This window comes from Drosophila suzukii, unplaced genomic scaffold, assembly GCF_043229965.1.
Source record: "Drosophila suzukii unplaced genomic scaffold, CBGP_Dsuzu_IsoJpt1.0 scf_4, whole genome shotgun sequence".
NCBI classification, from domain to species: Eukaryota; Metazoa; Arthropoda; class Insecta; order Diptera; family Drosophilidae; genus Drosophila; species Drosophila suzukii.
In genome coordinates, this window is record NW_027255927.1 from 2,929,246 (window position 1) to 2,954,781 (window position 25,536).

Sequence of the window (25,536 nt, forward strand, 5' to 3'; positions counted from 1 at the left end):
CTATATAAAAACTTTTAAAAGCTCCGTAACATCTAATGTGTTTGTATTATCGCTATTTTAACAAAAATTTAGTTTATGAAAAGAAGAAATCATAAACCAACAAAAAAATTGTAAACCCCCCGTTACTTCGAATAAAACCTGCAGCAGCATTTTTAATCAAAGCAAGGAAGAACGCTGTAGTCGAGCATTTTTGAACGGCTTACGTTTTCAAAATCCGCATATACGGGCCAAATTTTTTGAGATTTTAGACTCTTCAATGCGTCGTAGACTTCACGATAGATTATTATATACTTGTATTATTTGTTCTCAAGCATGTGACACAATTGGTTCCCATTATTGGATAAAGCAATGCAATGAATTGCTTATCTTAACAGCTAATACAATGATGCAAATTCAGTGTTCAAATGAAGAATTGAAAATACCCAGCATTACTTCAGTTATTCCAGCTAACTCAGCCGATATACAGGAAAATTCGTTTGTGTCTTTCGTATCATCTCAATCGGAATCTTTTGAATTATTCAACTTCGACTATCAGATACCCGTTACTCAGCTAATGGGACCAAAGGGAAATGGAGATATGCAAGCAGTAAAGCGAGACTGAAATGCGCCACCTACCCCTGATATCAATATATGGTTATGTGGGCGGTAGACAGATTTAAGCGTTATGTGCGTTAGAGTGGGCGTGGCAAACTTTTTTTAAATTCTAGCATAAAAACTGTAGGAGCCGCAGTTTTGGGTTGTTTGTGGGCGTTAGAGTGGGCGTGGCACATTGCTGAAACAAACTTGCGCTGCGCACGAATCTTAGGAATCTGCATGAATAATACCAGTATTGTTACTCCTATAGTTTCCGAGATCTCAGCGTTCATACGGACAGACAGTCAGACGGACAAACGGACGGGATAGATCGACTCGGCTAGTGATCCTGATCAAGAATATATATACTTTATGGGGTCGGAAACGCTTCCTTCTGCCTGTTACATTCTTTCCGACGAATCTTGTACACCCTTTTAATCTACGAGTAACGGGTATAAAAATATACATGTAGGGTATTACAAATTAAAATGTTTATTTCGGGTATAGTTAAGTAAATTAAAGAAACAAAGGTTTTTATTTAAACTCCACGACTTTCGCACTCTATGGAGACACGACAGCCTCTGACAAAATATCCACATCAACTGACTTGCTTAAGTTTATAAGGTGTAATTTCTAATGAAAAAGGGGGGAATGGATATAAATTTCTTTGATGAAAAGGGATAGGAACTGTTTTTCGTTTTCGGCGGATGGAATATGCTATGAAGTTGTGGAAATCTGAACAGTGTGTCCCCATATGAAATTAAGTAGGCTGCTGTAAATCCCTCAATATATCCATATCCCACATACACTATTGGTTCAATCAAGGTGAGGTTTTGATCACGACTTTAACTACGGCCCACGTGCAAGTTACCTTTCTCCTTAGTGAAGTTATTAATTAAATTTTATTTTATTTTTTAACTTTACTTATTCTCTAGGTTAGGTTAGGTTAGGTTAGAGCGGCTGCCAAATCATTGACACACTTAGTCCTTAAAAGGTCCATTGTGGTACCGCGTGGATCTGTATCCCCTTTCTTAAAAATCTGCTGCCATTATTGCAGCTGGCTTAGCACAATTCCCATCCGGTTGCTTTAATGAATTTTATTATTCGTTTTAGGCTTATGTTCGCCAGTTCGGATAGACTGTTCATGAAGGGATTCCCTAAGTGGTACAGTCTAGATCTGCACAGGGCCGGGCAGGAACAGAACAGGTGTTCCACCGTTTCCTCTTCCTCCTCGTCCCTGCAGCTTCTGCAGAAATCGTTTCGGGGCGCGCCCAATCTGCTTGCGTGTGTGCCAACCAACCAGTGGCCTGTTAAAACTCGTATTACCATTCCGCACTCGGTACGGTTTAGTCTTAATAGTTCCGAAGTTCTCTTCGCGTCGATGATTGGCCATGTCTGGCGAGAGATGCGACAGTGCTTAACATGTGTCCATGCTAGGCTCGCAAGTTTCTTGTATTGATTTCTAATGTTAAGCTTGCATGTGGCCATCGGCATACCGATGTTCTCCTCGTCCGGAAGGAGAGGAAAGGTAGTGCCATGCCTGGCCAGCTCATCTGCAATACAGTTGCCTGTAATGTTCCGGTGACCCAAATCAAGTAAATTTTAAACTGCAGAGCCATCTCGTGCAGAGATTTGCGGCAGTTTGATATGGTGTGGGAGTTTGTATTGGTCGAGATAATCGACCTGATAGCCGCTTGACTATCACTATAGATGTTAATCAGTTTATTCTGACAGTTTGCATCGTTCAGAAGCATCAAAGCTTCAATTATGGCAAATACTTCCGCCTGGAAGACGCTACAGTGATCCGGAAGTCTGAAGGATTTCCTGATATTAAGTTGTTCGGAGTATATACCTCCTCCGACTTGATTATTTAATTTTGAGCCGTCAGTGTAGAAATTGACTGCCTCTGTAGGGCCCGGCTGGCCTTGTTCCCAGTCTTCTCTGGTTGGGAGCAAGGCTTCAAAGGGGGTGTGGATGTATTCAATAGGTTCTCCTAAATGCCCTCACGGGCCACTGTCTTATAGGGACTCATGCGATAAGGCTGGGTCTAAGTAACCACGACTTCTGCCGCAGCTGCAAACAGATAGACGAAGAGGAGAGCATCGAACACCTCCTATGCTTCTGCCCAGCGCATAACCTAAAGCGCTTTCAAACCCTAGGTAGCTACACACTTCCGAACCTTGCGGCCATTCAGGACGTAAGCATTCAAAAACTACTATGTTTCTTAAGAAAAACAGAATACTTCGCGAAAGCAGATAACCCATGAGCTAGGGAAACGGATCTTTTCAGAGATCATGTGGTATCACAAGGGGCCCATTGTGGCCTAAGTGAGGGGACTAATATTTAGTCTCCAACCACTCCTACCTAACCTAACCTAACCTAAAACGGTCATATTTTTTACTACCCTTAAAGTTACATTTATTAATGCAGACAGCAACATAATCAATCCACAAGCCCATAAAGGTGTGCCACATCGAAATCCGAGTTCATTTGACCAAGTTATGGGCTTTTAAAGATGGAAAGGAAGCCCATTTCTGTAAACCTTCGCAAAATTAAAATCATTGACATTAAAACGGTCATATTTTTTACTACCCTTAAAGTAACATATATTATTGCAGATAGCAACACTATCATTCCACAAGCCCATAAAGGCATGCCATATCGAAATCCGAGCTCATTTTACCAAGTTATGGGCTTTTAAAGATAGAAAGGAGGCCCATTTCTGTAAACCGCAAAATTAAAATCAATGACATAAAAAACGGTCATATTTTTTACTACCTTTAAAAATATATATATTAATGCAGATAACAACATAATCATTCCACAAGCCCATAAAGGTGTGCCATATCGAAATCCGAGCTCATTTGACCAAGTTATAGGCTTTTAAAGATAAAAAGAAAGACAATTTCTGTAAACCTTCGCAAAATTGAAATCATTAAATTTAAAAACGGTCACATTTTTTACTAGTTATATATTTTAAAGCAGATAACAACATAATCATTCCACAAGCCCATAAACGTGTGCCATATCGAAATCCGAGTTCATTTGACCAAGTTATGGGCTTTTAAAGATGGAAAGGAAGCCCATTTCTGTAAACCTTCGCAAAATTAAAGTCATTGACCTTAAAACGGTCATATTTTTTACTACCCTTAAAGTTACATTTATTAATGCAGACAGCAACATAATCAATCTACAAGCCCATAAAGGTGTGCCACATCGAAATCCGAGTTCATTTGACCAAGTTATGGGCTTTTAAAGATGGAAAGGAAGCCCATTTCTGTAAACCTTCGCAAAATTAAAATCATTGACATTAAAACGGTCTTTTTTTTACTACCCTTAAAGTAACATATATTATTGCAGATAGCAACACTATCATTCCACAAGCCCATAAAGGCATGCCATATCGAAATCCGAGCTCATTTTAGCAAGTTATGGGCTTTTAAAGATAGAAAGGAGGCCCATTTCTGTAAACCTTCGCAAAATTAAAATCAATGACATAAAAACGGTCATATTTTTTACTACCTTTAAAAATATATATATTAATGCAGATAACAACATAATCATTCCACAAGCCCATAAAGGTGTGCCATATCGAAATCCGAGCTCATTTGACCAAGTTATAGGCTTTTAAAGATAAAAAGAAAGACAATTTCTGTTAACCTTCGCAAAATTGAAATCATTAAATTTAAAAACGGTCATATTTTTTACTAGTTATATATTTTAATGCAGAAAACAACATTATCATTCCACAAGCCCATAAAGGCATGCCATATCGAAAACCGAGTTCATTTGACCAAGTTATGGGCTTTTAAAGATGGAAAGAAAGCCCATTTCTGTAAACCTTCCCAAAATTAAAATCATTGACATTAAAACGGTCTTTTTTTTTACTACCCTTAAAGTAACATATATTATTGCAGATAGCAACACTATCATTCCACAAGCCCATAAAGGCATGCCATATCGAAATCCGAGCTCATTTTAGCAAGTTATGGGCTTTTAAAGATAGAAAGGAGGCCCATTTCTGTAAACCTTCGCAAAATTAAAATCAATGACATAAAAACGGTCATATTTTTTACTACCTTTAAAAATATATATATTAATGCAGATAACAACATAATCATTCCACAAGCCCATAAAGGTGTGCCATATCGAAATCCGAGCTCATTTGACCAAGTTATAGGCTTTTAAAGATAAAAAGAAAGACAATTTCTGTTAACCTTCGCAAAATTGAAATCATTAAATTTAAAAACGGTCATATTTTTTACTAGTTATATATTTTAAAGCAGATAACAACTTAATCATTCCACATGCCCATAAAGGTATGCCATATCGAAATCCGAGTTCATTTGACCAAGTTATGGGCTTTTAAAGATGGAAAGAGGCCCATTTCAGAAGCATCAAAGCTTCAATTATGGCAAATACTTCCGCCTGGAAGACGCTACAGTGATCCGGAAGTCTGAAGGATTTCCTGATATTAAGTTGTTCGGAGTATATACCTCCTCCGACTTGATTATTTAATTTTGAGCCGTCAGTGTAGAAATTGACTGCCTCTGTAGGGCCCGGCTGGCCTTGTTCCCAGTCTTCTCTGGTTGGGAGCAAGGCTTCAAAGGGGGTGTGGATGTATTCAATAGGTTTACATAGATCTGTACTGGGTGGGATCATTGTGTCCTGCTGGAGTATCCTGGCATGACCGTATATTTGGGGCTTCCACTGCCCTAAGTCCCTCATCCGAACCGCAGCTATCTTAGCTCGTTCCATGCCGGCTAAGTCCAGACTTGGAAGGTTCAGAATAGCATTTAGCGCCTCGTTTGGGGGTGGGCTCCGCTTATGCATAAGGATGCCATTCGTTGTACCTTGTTTAGGTTTGTTGTGGTTGTCTGCTTCATTAGCGCGGGCCACCATATTGACACTCCGTAGAGAAGAATAGGCTTAACTATCGCTGTGTGTATCCAGTTGACGATTTTTGGGGACATGCCCCATTTCGTTCCGATGGCCTTTTTGCAGGAGTAGAGGGCGTTCTCTCTTGGCTGTTTAGTCTCCATGTCAGACGCTTATCTAATATTAACCCCAAATACCTGGCGTTGTTACTGAAGGAGAGAGAGCAGTTATTTAATATTGGTGGGTTTAGTTGAGGAATCTTGTATCTGTTTGTAAACAGCACCAGTTCCGTTTTCGAGGGGTTTACCCCTAGACCTCTTTCTGTTGTCCAGTCAGAGAGTATTTTAAGTTTGGCGGTCATTAGATCGCATAGTGTCTGAGGAAATTTTCCTGAGAAAATAATGGCTACATCGTCCGCATATGCCACAACCTTGCATCCACCCCCTTCCATGTAGCACAACAGCTTATTTACTGCGATGTTCCATAGCAGGGGGGAGAGTACACCACCCTGAGGGGTTCCCCTGTTCACGAACCTTGTTTGTGTTAAGATTCCTAGCGTGGAGGTTACCATTCTGCTCATCAGCAATTTATGGATTAACTCCACGATTTGGATCTCAACACCCAGGTCGGTGAGGGATTCGGTTATGGCTGTAGGGAGAACATTGTTGAAAGCACCCTCTATGTCCAGGAATGCAGCAAGTGCGTATTCCTTGTGATTGAGTGACTTTTCGATTTGGCTGACTACCGCGTGTAGAGCTGATTCGGTGGACTTGCCTTTTGAATATGCATGCTGCGCTGCTGATAACTGTTTCGAGTCCATGACTGACCTGATGTGCAGTCCAATCAGTCGCTCGAAGCTCTTAAGGAGAAAGGATGTCAGACTTATGGGCCTAAAATCTTTCGTCGTCGTGTGCGAGGCTTGCCCGCTTTGGGTATAAAGACTACCTTTGTTTCCCTCCATGATGATGGCAACGTTCCTATCCTAAGAATGGTACGGAAAATTGTCTTTAGCCAGTTGATGGCAAGTTGACCTGCGTGTTGGATGTGCGCAGGTGAGAGATGATCGGGTCCTGGTGATTTGAAGGGTTTGAAGCTGTTTATGGCCCAACTTATGTTGCGTTCGGAAATAAGCGTTTCCAAGTCAATGCTTCAATGCGTTCTACCGGGAGACTACCCGGAAAGTGGGTGTCTAGTAGTAGGCTTAGGGACTCCTCACTAGAGTCTGTCCACGAGCCATCTGGTTTTTGAAGGTACCCCAGGGAGGGGGTTGTTTTGGAGAGGATCTTCCTAAGCCGAGCTGCATCGGCTGTTTTCTCTATGTTTGAGCAGAAGGTCTGCCAAGCTGATCTTTTTTCTTTCCTTATGGCCTTCTTGTAGGAGGCTAGTTCTAACTTGTACTGTTGCCATTTTAGATCCTCATTTCCTGCTTTTGCCCTGTTAAAAAGGGTTCTGCAACTGGATCTGAGTTCTGAAAGTTTCTGTGTCCACCAAGGAGACTTTCTGGTTCCTCTCGGTTTGCGTTTAGGGTGGGCTGCTTCGAAAGCCGAGTTGCAGGCATTCGTGAACATCCCTACTATGTTATCAAGACTGAGTATATCACTGTTGTCACTTGGGGGTTCTATTGGAAGAATGTTTAGTAGGGCTTCCCTATAAGCGCGCCAGTTGGTACGTCTAAGGTTGACGAATTCAGCTGGAGTAGGAGGGTCTAGCGATAAAGTGGTTTCTATAAATCTATGGTCAGAGAGAGTGTTCGTTTGAGACTTCCCAGTTTCTGACTGCTTCTAGCAGATTACCTGACACCATGGTAAGGTCAATGACTGTTTGGCTATTTTTTGTGATAAAGGTGGGGGTATTACCCCTGTTGCATAGAAATAGATTTGAGCCAAGGATGAAGTTAAAAAGAGACTCACCCCTGTTGTTGCTTGTTGGGCTTCCCCACTGAGTGTGGTGAGCGTTTGCGTCGCAGCCGATTACCAGTCCTATTTTGAGCGCCTCGCTATTTTTGACCAGTGTCCGGACAAGCTCGTCTGCGGGGTCTTCCTTCTCGAAGGCCATGTAAGCTGAAGCCACCCTGATTGTAGCCGCTGGAAGTTCCAGACTTGCTACGGTGTTGTCTCCGTTGCTGTAATTATGAATCAGAAATATGCTAAGGTGCCTTTTGGCTAAAATGCAGGTTCGAATTTTACCTTCTTTTGGATCAAGCAGCAGCTTGAAATCTTTGGTACCCAGTCCAGCAACCTTGCCTCCTACCACCCAAGGCTCCTGTATGAGTACTAGGTCTGCCCCGCCGTCAGCCAGGCGGAGCAGGAGGGCAGCCGACGCTGCTTTACTGTGATGGAGGTTCACTTGCAGTAGTCTTAGCAACATCTGCCGAGTTCCCCTCCACCACCGTGACGTCCGCTTCCTCGCTGCCGCTGAGGTCGCCGTCGTCTTCCTCCGCCGGGTTCATCGCCTGCATCCCTCTGCTTAGCGACGCGTCGGTTGAGTAGCCATCTTCCGGCTCGTCATCTCCAGGAGCCTCTATCTCCTCGGGAAAGACCTGCTCGGCTGGGTTGCCGGTCGGGTCCTCCTTCGAGTTAGAGTCTCCCTTGTAGACTTTTATGCGGATGGCACTGAATCCGAATATCAATCCAATAATCAATCCTCGCCTCATCTCAAAAGAATCACCAGAAAGAATAAAAAAAATCTTCACAAAAGAATGACCATCGTGACCGCCGTGCTGTTTCTTCCAGAGGAATTTGCCAGAACCCATCCTTTAAGTCCACGCTGCTGATACACCGTGAGTAGCTATTAAAAGCGGATGTGGAAGTTTTTTCGGCGGTTTTAAATGTATTTTGTATGAGTCGTTTTAATTGCAAGCATATACACATCCCATAATCAGTGTGTTTGGTATTCCACGGAATCCTACCGTTTTATTGCGTTTCAAATATTGTGACCCCTCGTTATCTTCTGAGAATGAGCAGGAGAAAGTAAACGAGCGTACTCACGAACCCGAATCTCACCCCCTACCCTCGAGTCCTTACTCATGAAAGCTTGTGCGCGAAGGTGTGAAATTTTAATTGAATTTTGTTCAAAATGTGCAGTTTTTATTTTAGAACAGAGGAAATTGTACCATTGGAAAGGGCTTTCCAATGATATTACATTTTTTTTTCTTTTTTAGTGAGGGGTATACTAATTACGGAATCGGCGGTCATCGTTGTTTTTTGCCTTTTTCAGTCGAGTATTGGGAGTACTATGGGATGTGTTCAGTCCCACGGTACTAAGTTCGTATACACAACTGATAGCCCTGCCAACTGAAGACGAAGGTCAGGACATCTGGCAACTCTACAGAGCCACCAGGAAGAAGAGAACTACGAGCTTCAGCGACCGGAACAACATCGTCTGCTTTTACTTTCTGTCCATTGCGACCCATTTATTTGTAAAGTTAATTAATGATCAAGAGTGAAGTGTACATATTATAAGCTAATGAATTAAAGGCTAAACTGTTATCTTTGAACTTCAGTCGTTTACCTACTCCCAAGAGCCCCTCTTACTATGACAGCCGTACATAGCATTCTCGGCACGGCGTCACAACTAAACAGGATGTGTAGGCTTGCAATTAAAACGACTCATTCAAAATACATTTAAAACCGCCGAAAAAACCTCCGCAACCGCTCAAAGCTTAGGAAATTCGAATGGTTGCATCGCGACATCTTTTGTCAATACTGGCCCGACCTTAACTGACCATTTATTCGTATCTTGCTTATACAGAGATTCCCTTTCCCTAACCATTGTGAAAGTTGTACACCTTCGATATTTACCTAAATTCTAACTCCTCCTACACCACTTTCGCCCCCGGTAATTTGCTATCAATCCTTGTGTTCGTTTTCCTTCTAATAACCATTCTACTGGGGTATTGGGCTGCTCCTTATGTTCGAGAACCAATCGGATTGGTTCTAGGAGTACAACATGCCTGTATGCACTCCCTGTAGATGTCAACCTGTTAAGTGAACATTCTAGACTATAAAAATGACACCACTCAAATTGCTCAGGATCAGTTCTTTAAATGCCTCAGTACTGTATTCTAATAAAATAATTAGATCCACATCGGTCCTTGTAATCGCGCCTAACAATTCTAATCGTGCTTTTTACCTTTTAAACGACTGGGTGAAAATTGTTAACAACATTATCGTGCTTTTTACCTTTTTAACGAGTGGGTGAAAATTGTTAACAACATTACAACATATAACAATATATTTTTTGGAATAAAAAAATTAAAACTAAACCCTAAAAATGGAGTTATTCGTTGCTTGTGATTTGGGCACCAAAAATGTGGAGATGAGTGAGTTTGAAGCTCATTATGCTCAAAGCCTCGGAATGCTTTCGAGGTTTTATTGTGTAAATCAAAAATAAGGTGTGACTTATGCTCTACCTTAGTTCATAATTATGAATTTGACGAGCACTATCAAAATTGTAATGGACCTATAAATGCATTCAATGTTTTAATGAATGTTGAAAAACGGCAACCACAAAACAGAAGGCTAAATCATCTGGACGATCATCCCACAACATCATCAAATGCTCTCAAACGGATGAGAATGGATGAGGGTAAGGAAGTACTCAACCAAGGAAAAAAAGCTATGATTAGCGAAAAAAAAGGATTTAAAATTAGAACTCTTATGCCCTACTTGTGGTGATAAATATCTTGCAACAAGGGAACGTCAACACATATTGACCGATAAGCATAAAAATGCATCAGCCAGAGAGGTAAAAAATAATGAAAATATAATTCTTCTGAACTCACAAACTGTTTTCCCTGTAAAATCATATCGAATCAATAGTACAGTCCAAAATACTATTAATTTAAAAGATTTTTATCAGCATTGTCAAAAAAATATAATTGAAATTATAAAGCATTGCATGATAGAATATAGAGCCAATAAATTCAACCAAAGAGTTTATGGTATCTATATTAAACAAACAGACGAAGAAGTTACTGTTGAAACAACAAAACATTTTGGGACTGCATACAAATCTGTATACCAAAATGAAAACATTAGCGATGAACTAAATATGGCAGTAGATAGCTTATTAGCATCGAGCAGTAAGTTCAAGAAAAAGACTCTGGTTGGGCAATACAAAATTTAAATTATTTTGAAATTACTATAATCAAGCTAGAAAACATTCCTGCTAGCGGATACATACAGGCTCCGAAGAATATAAGAGCCCGAAATGCACTTATAAACGTACAGAATACTGACGCATTTTGTTTCAAATGGTGCATACTACAATAGCATTCATAGCTAATAAAAGTCATGAGAGTGCTACCTTTCAACAGCAAAGCAACAAAAATATTCACGAGAGAAAATTACAAAGCCCACAACTTACCACATTAATATTAACAACGAAATAATTGTATATGACGGAATTAGATTGGATTTTTCAGGAACAGAGTTTCCCATCTCGAAAACCGGGATTATTCATTTCGAGAAAATAATAAAGATTTTAGTATAAATATTTAAGAGATCGATGCTGATGGTGACAAAATTATCGGTCCAACGTTTAGAACTAAATGTATTCGCACTAACCACATAAATATATTGGGAATAAATAATGTAAGCCAAGAAAGTATCCACTACGCTTACATTACAAGTGTAAAAAGATTATGCTACTCACAGCATCCCAAGGCCAAATCAGGAGGATATTTTTTTGATATCTGTCTATAGTTTTTCACAGTCAACAATACTACCCACAACAAACTTGAATGCGGAAAAGTGGCCTCGTTTTACCCTGATCCAAATACTACAACTTTATTCAAGGTCTTTCACAAAAAATGATCTCCTTTGGTGATGATATATGCCGATATTGAAGCTGTTCTTGAAAACTATAAAACATGCCTAAATTCGTCTTTAACTTCATCAACAACAAAAGTGCAGAAGCATATACTGCATGTGCCGTATCATTTTATTTAGCACATAAATATAATCCTGATCTTAACGAAATGTGTAAGAATGGTAGTCCAAAGTACAAAAAAATAGCGATCCGTTCTTTCCTGTAGTATTTCATAACTTATCTAAATATGACATACATTTATTCATTACTGAATTAGAAGGAGACTTAAGCCCCATACCCTATAACGCAGACAATTAAAATAAATGCCTCAAATAAATATAAAAGAAGATACATCAATTCGATTAGATTTTTAAATTCGAGTTTAGAAAAACTATCGAGTCCTCCATGTAGACAAAGATTTGAAAATTGTAAGTACTAAATTTCGGGGAGAAAAATTTGAGCAAATGCGTAGAAAGGGTGTTTTGCCTTACGACCATTTAGATAGTTTTGAAAAATTTGAGGATACCCAGCTTCCTGACATCGATAGTTTTTACAATTCTCTCAGTGAAGAAAATTGTAGTATAGATGATTACAATTTGACCCAAAAGGTTTGGAAAACTTTCAATTGTAATACTATTAAAGATTATATAAAACTTTATTTAAAAAGTGATGTTTTCAATTTGACCGATGTTTTCGAAAATTGTAGAAAAATTAGTCAGAAAATTTATAAGCTATACCCTATTAACTATGTTACAGCACCATCAATATCTTGGGATGATATGCTGAAGTATACTAATGTACATTTAGAACTTATTAGCGACGGAGACACGTACAATTTTTAAAACGAGCGATACAAGGTGGTTAACTCAATGTACCCAAAGAATTTCTATTGCTAATAATAAATACATAACTAACTTTGATTTAGGTAAACAAAATAACTTTCTGAGCTACATTGATGCAAATAATTTATATGTTTGGGCAATGAGTCAACCCTTGCCGCTTTCAGGACTTAAATGTTTAAGTAATGATCAATTCGAATCATTCGATTATAAAAATATTTCTGTTGAGGGAAATGTAAAATATATTTACTAAAAGTTCATTTGGAAGTTGTTCGGCATGACTACTACTACTTGCCTTTCTGTCCAGAAAACTAAGTTCCTCCAGGAGGTAAACAGAAAAATTTATAGCTGATTTAACGAATAAAAACATATACATTATCCATTTAAAACAACCTAAACTTTGTATACAGCATTGTTTAAATGTAAAAAAATACATAGGATTTTGTCTTTTACACAATCGTGCTGGTTAAAGCCTTATATTGATTTAAACACTGATAAAAAAAACTAGCCGAAAATGATTTTGAAAAAAAAATTTTTAAGTTATTGAATAATGCAGTATACGGCAAAACAACTGAAAATGTCGCCAAGCGAAAAAAAAATATAGTATGGGTAAAACATTATAAATCAAGACAAGATATTCGGGATAGATCTTGCAGCGATTGAATCAACGCCAACAAAAATTATGTATGATAAACCAATATACATAGGAGTTGCTGTTTTAATATAATATTTTATTATAATTTTCTATTCTATTATAATTTTCTATTACTTAAAAGTCCTTCTTCGAAAATATTCTATATGGATAAAGATTCATTTATTTTATCTTCAGAGGAAGACTTTTACGAAACTATGAAAGAAAATCCAGAACGATTTGATACCTCAAATTATAAACTAGAAAACCAATTTAATTTAGTTCAAGCTAATAATAGGGAACCTGGAAAAATGAAGGATGAACATGCAGGTAGGGTTATGACTTCTTTTGCTGGACTTAAGGCTAAGGCATACTCTTGTTTAGTTGATAAGGAAGGAAACGAAAACGAATATATAAAAAAATTAAAGGAGTTAAGAAATCAGTTATTAAAAAACTGAATCATGAAGATTATATAGAATGTATAAAATATAAAAACACATTTTATGGAGCCCAGCGAGTTATTCGAAGTAGGTCGCACATCCTCCTCTATACTGAAATTATGAACAAAATAAGTCTTAATTATAAGGATGATAAGAGATATATTTTATCAGATAATTGTAATACATTGGCTCATGGTCATTATAATATAAAACATATATTAAGTAGTAACCAAAATTAAACCCATTATTAAAAAATGTTTATATATTTATATTAAAAGAATAAAAATTTGTAAATAAATATTTAAAAAAAAAAACTGTTATTGTTGCGTTTTTTTACTTTAACAGGTTATTTACAAATATCCATGAGTTGTGACTGGAATCGAAACCGCTCCATTTTACAAGCACTTGTTCATTTTTAGGATTTTTTTTTACTAGGAAAGCGTTTTTATCTTTCACTTTTTGAAGTTCCTCTTCATAAAATGAACCATTTATAGGGGTACCCATATAATCTTGTATTTCATATGTTAAGGGGTATGTAGACTTACTTTAAAACTTCAAAAACGTCTGTGGTCCAATTAGGTTCGTATCCCTTCATAAATGCTCCCTTGTATATACTTATTCTAACAAAATCACCTACTAAAAATTTATGTTTTGGAAATATTTTTGGTATATTATATACCGATTTTAAAATAAACTCTTCATTTTTCGTGCAGACATCTATAGGCTTCATTTTAATTGTTCGGTGATATGAATTATTGTATTGATTTACGAGATCATTGATGTTATGAATCCACTTATATTTACCCTGCATACTAAACATTTTCCACATACGATTTTTTAATGTTCTATTAAAGCGTTCACATATAGAAGCCTTGAGATGCGTATAAGTGTGATAATGATTTATATCAAATTTATCCATTAATTTCCTAAAAGTGGAATTAAAAAATTCTTTCCCTTGATCTGACTGAATATTCTTGGGTGTACTTTTACTCTTTTTAAAAACAGATTTCATTGCCTCTGCTACATCCACCGTATATATATATATATTATAAGTATATATAATATTTCCCGTATAAAGTTTTTTCGCGCTGCCTTATGAATTTCATGGACAACTTGTTGTTTGCTCATCTTAAGGTGATGATTTATTAGTGTTATTTTTTATTTGATGACGATGGTTGCTTAGTCAATAATGCTTGCTTATATACAAGAACATCCCTTTTTATTTCTGTACGCATCTTTTTTGAAATTTCAAAACATATTCGTGTTAAATCTATTTGCACATCCTTATCATAGGTACCTTCTAAATCAGATAGTTGAATATCAAATTTTTGTAAAGATACAAACTTAGGAATAATATGATTATTGTAAAGATATATTACTTGCTGTCGTAATATGGAGTTCCAACATAAAAATGTAGTAAAAAAAAACGAAGAACGCTATAGTCGAGTACCTCGACTATCAGACATCTAACATGAAAATTGTGGGCGTCACAGGTTTTCGCGGTTTGTGGGCGTTAAAATGGGCGTGGAAAACTTTTTTTTGGGTCAATCGATAGGTATTGATGAGAACAATACATTTCAGTTAAAATTTGTATTCTAGCATCAAAACTGTAGGAGCCACTGCATTGGGCGGTTTGTGGGCGTTAGAGTGGGCGTGGCACTCTGCTGAAACAAACTTGCTCTGCATAAGAAGCTCAGGAATCTGTGCGCCAAATCTCAATAGCCTAGCTCCCATAGTTTCCGAGATCTCAGCGTTTATCCGGACAGACGGACAGACATGGCTAGATCGACTCGGCTAGTGATCCTGATCAAGAATATATATACTTTGTGGGGTCGGAAACGCTTCCTTCAGTCTGTTACATACTTTCCGACGAATCTAGTATACCCTTTTACTATACGATTCCTGAGCTTCTTACGCAGCGCAAGTTTGTTTCAGCCCAAACCTGTGACGCCCATGCTAGATAAAGCCCATAACGCTTAAATCTGTCTACCGTCTGTCTCGCTTTGCTGCTTGCATATCTCCATTTCTCTTTGGTCCCTTTATCTGAGTAACGGGTATCTTATAGTCGAGGTACTCGACTATAGCGTTCTTCCTTGTTTCCATTTTAAACCGCCATATAACAGAAAAGAATTGGATAATGGAGCTCTTAAGCAACAGCACCTTAACCAGCAGAACGTAAACGGATTGGATTGGTCAGCTGGAGATATTCCATACACAAGTCTTGAAGAAATACTAACACCACTCAATAAGTATCACACAGTTCATGCTCGTGGTGAAATGGAAAAGAATTTCTTAATCAAGTATTTATCAACAAACATTATCGATATAGATATTGGAAGAAGTTTAACTCAACTACCTAATTTTTTTACGAATTGTAGAATACACAAAAAAATACTTCCACTTCGATGTTCACTAAATAATTTATTTAAGCTTTTTGTATACATAGAAAACACCAATTATGAAATATATAGCAATGGTGACACATGTGTTTAAGATTTAGTAAAAAGAAATTCCTGGTTCTATCAGGTTGTCTCTAATTATGGATTCTTTCAAGAGATTTTTTGGAAATGATCCCCGTAAAAATGGATACACGCAACTTATTTATTGTAATTATTGCGGATCTGATTTCGAAAAGAACTGCTCCAAGAAACGCGATCAAGAGAATATTAATAAAACCTAATGTAACTTAAAACATACATTAAAATTCATTCCGAATAAAAAAATTTTACACAATTTACACTTCCTTTTACGATGCTTATTTGTGGACCCTCAGGATCGGGAAAAACAACCTTTTTAGAAAATCTAATCACCAAAAAGAATGATCTTTTTAATATTCCAATAGATCGAATTATTTGGTGTTATGCAGAGGAGAGTGCCAAGCCCAATTTCGAAAAGATTGAATATTTTAAAGGAGTCCCTGAAACAGTTGAAAATGAAACGAATGAACCAATTCTTTTAATATTGGATGACTTGATGATGGGAGCCTTTAATAAAAATGTGTGTGAGCTGTTTACAAAAGGATCACACCATAGGAATTTATCAGTAATAGTGGTAACTCAGAACATATTTCATAAATCTTCGCACACCAGAGATATTTCACTAAATACCAAATACATTGTTGCTTTCAAAAATCCTCGTGATAAGCTTCAATTTCAATGTTTAGCAAGACAAATTTACCCAGAAAACCCCACGGAGCTATTTAGAATATATAAAGAAGTAACGGAGCAACCTCACGGATATTTACTTATTGATCTCACTCAGGGCATTAACGATCTCTTAAGATTTAGATCTGACATTTTTAATTCAGAATATTCTGTGTGCTATTCAAATGAAAATGGTTTACAAAAAGAGCCTAAATCGCTTGAAAGCGAACAAACATTTATTGTATGTGCTCAAAAAAGCCGACAATAGACTACGTAAGGCAATTATAAGCAATAGTAATAGTGACCTGGTAAAAACAATAGTAGAGATTGTATTGAACACATTACAGGGAAACCATAAAGTTACTAAATCCCATCTTAATGCTCTAAAAAAGTATAAAAATGCATTGCGCTACCTTTCGTGCCCAAAGCGTACATTAAACTCTAAGAGAAAAGTCCTTATTCAAAAAGGGGGATTTCTACCGATTCTAATAACTTCATTGCTTTCTGGAATTTTTGGAAAACTATTAAAAAATGATTAAGAATAAACATAATTTAAGCAAAGTAATTTTAATGCATCCTAACAGCTATCAGAAATTGATAAACAATGATAGAGGAAATGAATTAATAAATATAAAATTTTTACCAATATTAAATAATAACAAAATAAGTGATTTCGATAAATGGATCAAAATTCGTCAAGAATTAAGTTACTATCAAAATAAAAAACGTAATAAATCATGGAATTTTCAAAATGAACAAAAAGCGAATCCTATTACAACCAAAACAATTGAATCCCAAACCACTGATTGGATTGATATAAAACCCAGCACATCAAAATCAACATCAAAGTACGATCACTCACGTCCGGAAAAATTTGAGTTTCCCGATTTACCACCTGAAAGTGATAATGAGGATTTTAGTTCCAATAAAAAAGAAAATGTTGTATCAGATAAACGAAAAGTGAGTGATACCTCTTTTTTAGATAGTGAAACAGATAAAAAGAAAATAGGATTAGAGAAACCAGTGCTCAAAGTGAAGCTTAATGAACGACAACGCAAATTCAAAGCAAAACTACAAAAATTGAAAACGGAAACTTTACCTTATCAAAATTTTAAATATGTAACAGGACGTGAAAGGTTAATGCGATCGGTTAGAACAAAAAATCCAGTACAAACTGGTAAAAATAAATTAAATTGGATTTCGTATCATTAACTTCCATAAAAATCAAATATGGGTTATTTAAATGAGATTTTTATCACATTGTTAAGTAATGACTCAATGAATGTATTTCCTGACAACGTAAAGTGTGCATTTACAAACATTGTTAACATTCCAGAAGACATGAACGATGATTGGGAAGTCGGTATTTCAGACATATATTTGAATAATTACATTAAATTTACACCTAACCAAGATAAAAATGTCGTTGAAGAAACCGAGTTTGTTAGTCTTGTAAATGCTGAAACATTTAGGTATAAAAATGTATCCGTTCAAACGAATATTCCTGAAAATGGATTGATTTTTATTTACACTGACATAATAAAACCAAGGTCAGTAGGTAGTAAAAGACCGCGATGTCTTCGTGTAATGCATTATAATGGAAAGGAAAAAAATATTCAATTTAAAAATATTGAATATTACCCTTTGGACATATGGTCACCAAATGAAATCTCAATACTAATTACTGATTCCAATGGATATAAGGTACCATTTGAAACTTCAGCTGTTCCGATTTTCGTTACTCTTCACTTTAGAAGAAGAAGAAGGTCAGGACTATAAATAATGCATACCCAAATATTATTTATTTAGAACCAAAATAGTCATCATGGTGAAATCTTATCAGGATTATTATGTAAATCAGTGTGGTGGGGGCTTAAGCAACATCGGAAGTCTTTACATATCTCCGCATATAGTGCAACAAGGACGAGGAATCGGAAATTTTTTTAGCGGTCTTTTTAATTACATAAAACCACTTTTTCTTTCGGGCATAACTGCTATAAAAAATCAGGCTGCTGAGACTGGTAAGGCTGTAATCAATGAATTTGGGAGAAAGCCTTTAAGAAATATAATTCAAGAACAAAGTAAAATTGCTTTACAAAATCTTTCAAATAAAGCAATTGATAAAATTACCCGTTTTCAAAGTGGAAGTGGAAAAAGAAATAAAAGGCTAGGTAATAGGAAAAAACGACTTCATTATACATCTAAACGACAACGTAAACATACCCAAACGCAACATAAAAAAAAAAAATCAACAAGAAAATTAAATATTAAAGATATTTTTTCTAAAGCAAAATGAGTACGCATATCGAATGTATGAAAAGTGAATTAGATTTGTTTGCGGCACACCCCACGCAAAGTTCTATTCTAAGAACTGAAGAAGTCTCATACAACCCAATTGCTTCTTTGGACGGTGCCTCTTCAATCGAATTTGTTTGCTTGGGAAATGGTGAAACGTATCGAGATTTATCAAGTGTTTATTTACGACTTGTTGTGCAACTTAAAAAAAATGATAACAACAGCATTGAAGGAAATGCTGTTGGTGTTGTAAACAATATTCTACATTCAATATTTAGAAGTTCGTCAGTTTATTTAAATAATATACTGGTATCGCAAAGTGATAATAATTATCACTATAGAGCGTATTTGCAAACAATTTTAAACTATGGGAGTGACGCCTCTGAAAGTCACTTGGCCTCCCAAGGTTATTTTCCCAATTTTGGAAGAATAACAGCAGGGAAATATGTTTATCCGGACTCGAATGAAACCCTTAAAAATATGTTTCAAAATAGTAACAAGGTTGAGTTATTCGGAAAAGTTCATGGAGATATTTTCAATCAACCCAAACTGCTTGTTAACAATGTTGATTTAAGAATTAATTTCAATATTGAAAAAACAGCGTTTTATTTAATGGAAACTGGTACTGAATCAAATTTAAAGATACTTGAAGCACAACTTTTCATGAACCACATAACAGTTAACCCAAGCATTTTATTGGCTCACCATCATGTTTTACAAACAAAAAATGCTCTGTACCCATTCAGCAAGGTTGAAGTCAAATCATTTACAATATATCCGGGCAACAATACACTGTCGATAGACAACGCAGTTATTGGTCAAATACCAAATTTTCTGGCCTTTTGTATGGTTAAAAACCGCTCATACTCAGGAAACCGAACCTTAGACCCATTTCAATTTGAACATTTTAAAATTCAACGCTTTAACCTATTGGTTAATGGAGTTCAAGTTCCTTCCCAGGCTCTGGAGTTCGATTACTCGAACGCTGAAAAGGTTCAAAGCTCAAGAGGTTATAATATGCTTTTTAGATCATGTGGAATTAAACATTACGATCGTGGACTACAAATTACCAAGGAAATGTTTGATTCAAACAGTTTTATATTAGCCTTTGACTTAACTGCTGATCAATCAAATTCAACTATATGTTCAAATTTAATCAGTCAAGGTACTATAAGAATCGAAGGAAGATTTTCGGAACCACTTGCTGAAGCAGTTACTTGCTTGGTATACTGTGAATACGATTCAATGATTGATATTGATAAGCATAGAAATATTCGTACGCTCTTTTAAAATGAATACTTTACAAATTGAACATTTTCTTTCTAAGCATTCAAAGACAAAATCTATTTTTAAAGGAGTTTTTCCTTCGGATAGGTTACCAAAAACTATTTTAAAGTATCCCGCACTAATAATTGCGAATACCGACACTTCAGATCAACCTGGAACTCATTGGATTGCATTTTATTTTGATAGTCGTAGGTCGGCAGAATTTTTCGATTCATATGGTCAATATCCCCAGAAAAAAGAATTTTTAAAATTTTTAAAATCTAACGCTTATAAATTTTTTTTTAATTAGCAACAACTGCAGGGTTACTTTTCTAACACTTGCGGACATTATTGTATGCTGTTCGGTCTTTTTAAAAGTAAAAAGAAAACACTAAATTTTTTTTTAAGAAAATTCAAGAAAAACGACTATTCATTTAATGATAAATTAATAATAAAAATGTTTAAGAACCATTTAAAAAAATAAAAAACATGGTTTTGGAGCAATACGTTTGTTTAACTTATAATATTTAATCATTAGACTAAGGGCTTCCTCTTTCAGTGCAGGCAGCATATGACACTGACATGTGTCTGGTCCAGATGAGGCATCATCGTCGCTCCAGGGACAAAGTTTATAATGGAATCCAAACTTCGAATGGATCAACTCTTTTTCCTCTAAATCCTCCAAAGTAGCTTTTAGGAACTCCATCCTTTGTAGGTGTTGCTCGAAAAGCATGCCTTCAAATTGCATCAAGAATAGTTCTATCTGTTGAGCGTACATTTTTAAGGAAAACTATTTCTTTTTGGGACTGATTTAAGACTGTTGTTGGATTTAAAAACTCAGCTCTTTATATTGAAGAATTTTATTTACTTCACTCATTTACTGATAAAAATTCAATTTGAGCACAACTATATCTGTTCAGATCTTTTTCTTTATATACCATATGGGTTATTCCATTCTCATTTAATTTCCTAAATGGTGTCTTTGTAGAAAATTTGTTCACATAACTTTTAGCTAGAAATATCCAAACATCTTTATCGTCCTTATCAGTTAAATACAGAGCTATTTTAGTTCCATATGGTGTCTTTTTCAGCTTACATCCAGTGATCTTATACTCAAATCCAATACATAGAAAAGAAAATTGAAAACAATTTTTGTGTAGCCAATCACAGGCTTCACGTCATTTAAGGTCTCTAAGAAGTCCTATCAAATTCAACAAAATTAGTTGATAAAGAATTTACTTTTAATTTATATGCATACCATTTTTAATCAGCGTAAGATTGGATTCTTATATATTGTTGAACGTTGATGCACTAAGAGCAGTACAAACAAGTGGCCCAAACGACACCAAGCACGTGCTTGTTACGCGCGGGCCCATTTTTATTTCGGGCAAATACGGTTCGCGAGGAAGGTACATAGAACAAATAAAGACAGGACAAAACATAGATCAACAAGATTAAAGCAAATGAGCTAAGATTTTAGTTTTTAGTACAGGGATAGAAGTTGAGGAACAAATTAAATGATACAGGTTGTTATAATTATTAGAAAGAACGCGAAAGGGCTCATGCTGACTAAAATTAGATGAACATCGTGGCAAGTTAATAGGATGGTAGTTTCGCATTAGTCTAACAAGAATTCGTTGTGTACTACGGCACAACTGTTGTATACTAATTCTTTAACTCGAAATTACATGGTCTTTTATACTTGTCAAAAACTATATATTTCTAGCAATTCATGTGGAGTAAATGAGATAACAATATGTCTTCATTATATGTACCAAAATACATATTCAAACTATGTAATACTTAAGAATAAAGTCAGAAATCAGAAATCAGTATGTCTATCTCTTTTTATATTTATATAAATCTTCCAATAGCGACGCAGAGCTAAAAAGTATTTGTAAGGCAAAGAAATATTGTCCAATAAATAAAAAACAATTAGAAGCTCACAATTTTAAAATAGTTTTAACTTTATTTTTCTTTATGTATCGTGTATTTATAACTAAAAAGTCAAGAATCTAGATCAAATAAAACATCTAGTAATGCGTTGTCATCTCCATCATCCAGCCAAGGTTAATAATGGTTAGTCGGTGGCGGTTGAGGTCCCATAAGTTCTTCAAAGATGTGGTCGTCGTGAGGAAAAACCTCATCTTCTGGCCTGGATAGGTCGTCGTCCAATTGATACTCCTGTGCACACTAATATTCATCTTCGCTTTTATCGTGTGTGATAAGGGATTCCAAAAAAACCCGCGTAGTAGTCCCTAATGGAAACTGGCTCCACTCAAGAGACTCCAATCCCGCGTCCCTATTTTGGGTCGATGATGCAGCCGGTTGAAATACGCTTTGTAGGAGGCGATCAACCGAAACTTCTGAATCGGAAACCTGCACAATGTCCAGGTCCGAGTTTTCAACTATTTCAACATCAGAATCTTGCATAGGTGGTAAATCCAGGTTATCAATCTCAACCTCGTTTTCCGAGTCGATAAATTCTACGCTTGATCGCTGAAAGTAGCTGAAGTCCCAATAACGAATGGTACGCAAAAAACACGGGGGTACTTTGGGGTTTTTTGCGCGACGTATATAGGTGTTTATTAGTACACTTTGAAATAAGAACTAGTTAAGTCTAACTTAACTAAAGCGCTCCAGAGCGGAGCTGAGCCTTAGGTTTAGACTTAGACTTAGTCTTTCGATGATAGTGATTCCTATAATGAATTCTTTTCACACACGAATATAGAAGAATATATAGAAGAAGAGAAAAAACAGACGGAAAAGTGTCAAAAAGAAAGGACGACACATTTTTCAATGTATAAAGAAGAGGCCGATATGGGTGTGGATGTAGAGCTAGAAGATAATAACACTAGTTATAGTGATGATTATACCCGTTACTCGTAAAGTAAAGGGTATACTAGATTCGTCGGAAAGTATATAACAGGCAGAAGGATCACTAGCCGAGTCGATCTAGCCATGTCCGTCTGTCCGTCTGACTGTGCGGATGAACGCGAAGATCTCGGAAACTATAAGAGCTAGGCTATTGAGATTAGGCGTGCAGATTCCTGAGTTTCTTACGCAGCGCAAATTTATTTCAACAGAGTGCCACGCCCTCAAACCGCCCAAAACTGTGACTCCTACAGTTTTGATGTTAGAATAAAAATTTTAACTGAAATGTATCGTTCTTTTCAATACCTATCGATTGATCTAAAAAAACGTTTGCACTTTAACGCCCACAAACCGCCCAAGCCTGTGACGCCCACAATTTTCATGCTAGATAAAAAATTTTAACTGAAATGTATTGGTCTCGTCAATACCTATCGATTGATCCCAAAAAATTTGCCACGCCCACTTTAACGCCCATAACGCTTAAATCTGTCTACCGCCGGTAGGTGGCGCATTTTAATCTCGCTTTGCTGCTTGCATATCTCCATTTAGCTGAGTAACGGGTATCTGATAGTCGAGGTACTCGACTATAGCGTTCTTCCTTGTTTTATTATCAGTAATTTGAGCAGAGGAAATGTGTTGGATAAAGGTTACGGACTAAAAAAAAATTGCAAACAATTCATTGGTATAAACGATCTGTGGCAAGATTTGGTTGAAATGGGAGCCTTTTCAAAATCTAATGATGGGTACCGATACTTGTTGACTGTTATAGACATATTTTCGAAATTTTCGGTGAGTCATTAAAATAAAAAAATTCAAATGATGTTTCTTATCATTAATATTATCCAAAGTCCCGATCATAATAAATCATCTCCAATTCAACTGATTTGTAAATTAGTTCTTCTTTCTTAATGATTCTTCATCGTTCACATAATTATTTTGTATCATCTCACCCAAGCAAAATGAGTTAGTATTTTGAGTAATTTGTAATTTCAGCAGAGGAAATGTGTTAGATAAAGGTTAAGGACTAAAAAAAACTGCAAGCAATTCATTACCCCTTATACCTTATACCTTATACCTTATACCTTATACCTTATACCTTATACCTTATACCTTATACCTTATACCTTATACCTTATACCTTATACCTTATACCTTATACCTTATACCTTATACCTTATACCTTATACCTTATACCTTATACCTTATACCTTATACCTTATACCTTATACCTTATACCTTATACCTTATACCTTATACCTTATACCTTATACCTTATACCTTATACCTTATACCTTATACCTTATACCTTATACCTTATACCTTATACCTTATACCTTATACCTTATACCTTATACCTTATACCTTATACCTTATACCTTATACCTTATACCTTATACCTTATACCTTATACCTTATACCTTATACCTTATACCTTATACCTTATACCTTATACCTTATACCTTATACCTTATACCTTATACCTTATACCTTATACCTTATACCTTATACCTTATACCTTATACCTTATACCTTATACCTTATACCTTATACCTTATACCTTATACCTTATACCTTATACCTTATACCTTATACCTTATACCTTATACCTTATACCTTATACCTTATACCTTATACCTTATACCTTATACCTTATACCTTATACCTTATACCTTATACCTTATACCTTATACCTTATACCTTATACCTTATACCTTATACCTTATACCTTATACCTTATACCTTATACCTTATACCTTATACCTTATACCTATGGATCTAATCGATAAATTCTAATAGATTCGGAAAACGAGGTTGAGATTGACAACCTAGATTTACCACCTACGCAAGATTCTGACGTTGAAATAATTAAAAACTAGGATCTGGACCTTGTGCAGGTTTCCGAAACAGAAGATTCGGTTGATCGGCTCCTACAAAGCGTATTTTAACCGGCTGCATCGTCGACCCAAAATAGGGACCAGGGATTGGAGTCTCTGGAGTGGAGCCAGTTTCCATTGGGGACTACTATGCAGGCTTTTTTGGAATCCCTTATCACACACGATAAAAGCGAAGATGAATATTAGTGTGCACAGGAATTTCAATTGGACGACGACTTATCCAGGCCAGAAGATGAGGTTTTTCCTAACGACGACCACATCTTTGAAGAACTTATTGGACCTCAACCGCCACCGACTAACCATTATTTTACTTTGCTTGATGATGGAGATGACAACATATTACTAGATGTTTTATTTGATCTAGATTCTTGACTTTTTAGTTATAAATACACGATACATAAAGAAAACTAAAGCTAAAACTATTTTAAAATTGTGAGCTTCTAATTGTTTTTTATTTATTGGACAATATTTCGTTGCCTTACAAATACTTTTTAGCTCTGCGTTGTTAACCTAATCGATTTAGCGTCGCTTGTGACCGGTTGTGTTTATCTTGTGCTCTGTGATTTTTGTCAATTTGTCATTAATATCTGTGTTACTGGTGCCTTGCTTTGTGTCTTAGTCCAACATAACCAGCCGTGCTTGTGTTTTAAATCGTCTGTTTATGTTTAATTGTCTATTTTATTGTAGCAATTTTAACAAAACCTAACTCTGTTTTTAACCTGTGCATTTTGTTATTGTAACTTCTGTACGCTGCAGTGCATTTGTTTCAATAGCTTTTGTTGTTGTTTCCCATAACTTTCTTGTAATCTCTCTCCTGTTTCTTGTCGTCTCAACTGTTGACGTGTATATTTTGTTTGTGTTTCGCAAGCCACGCTCAGTCGACAGCCACTC

General features: G+C 36.2%; 1 protein-coding gene across 13 annotated transcripts in view; it reads left to right on the forward strand.

Moving 5' to 3' along the window:
- The window catches only part of Nipped-A (Transcription-associated protein Nipped-A), a 509,451-nt gene that overhangs the window by 336,396 nt on the left and 147,519 nt on the right, over positions 1 to 25,536 (forward strand). The window contains exon 19 of one of the 13 annotated variants that reach the window (XM_070999190.1): positions 24,548 to 25,075. The exons of the other annotated variants lie outside the window; for them this stretch is intronic. Within the exon in view, the coding sequence (XP_070855291.1) occupies positions 24,548 to 24,580 (33 nt within the window). The 3' untranslated portion in view covers positions 24,581 to 25,075. Of the gene's footprint in view, positions 1 to 24,547; positions 25,076 to 25,536 lie in introns of those variants that run through there. 13 annotated transcript variants of the gene reach the window in all.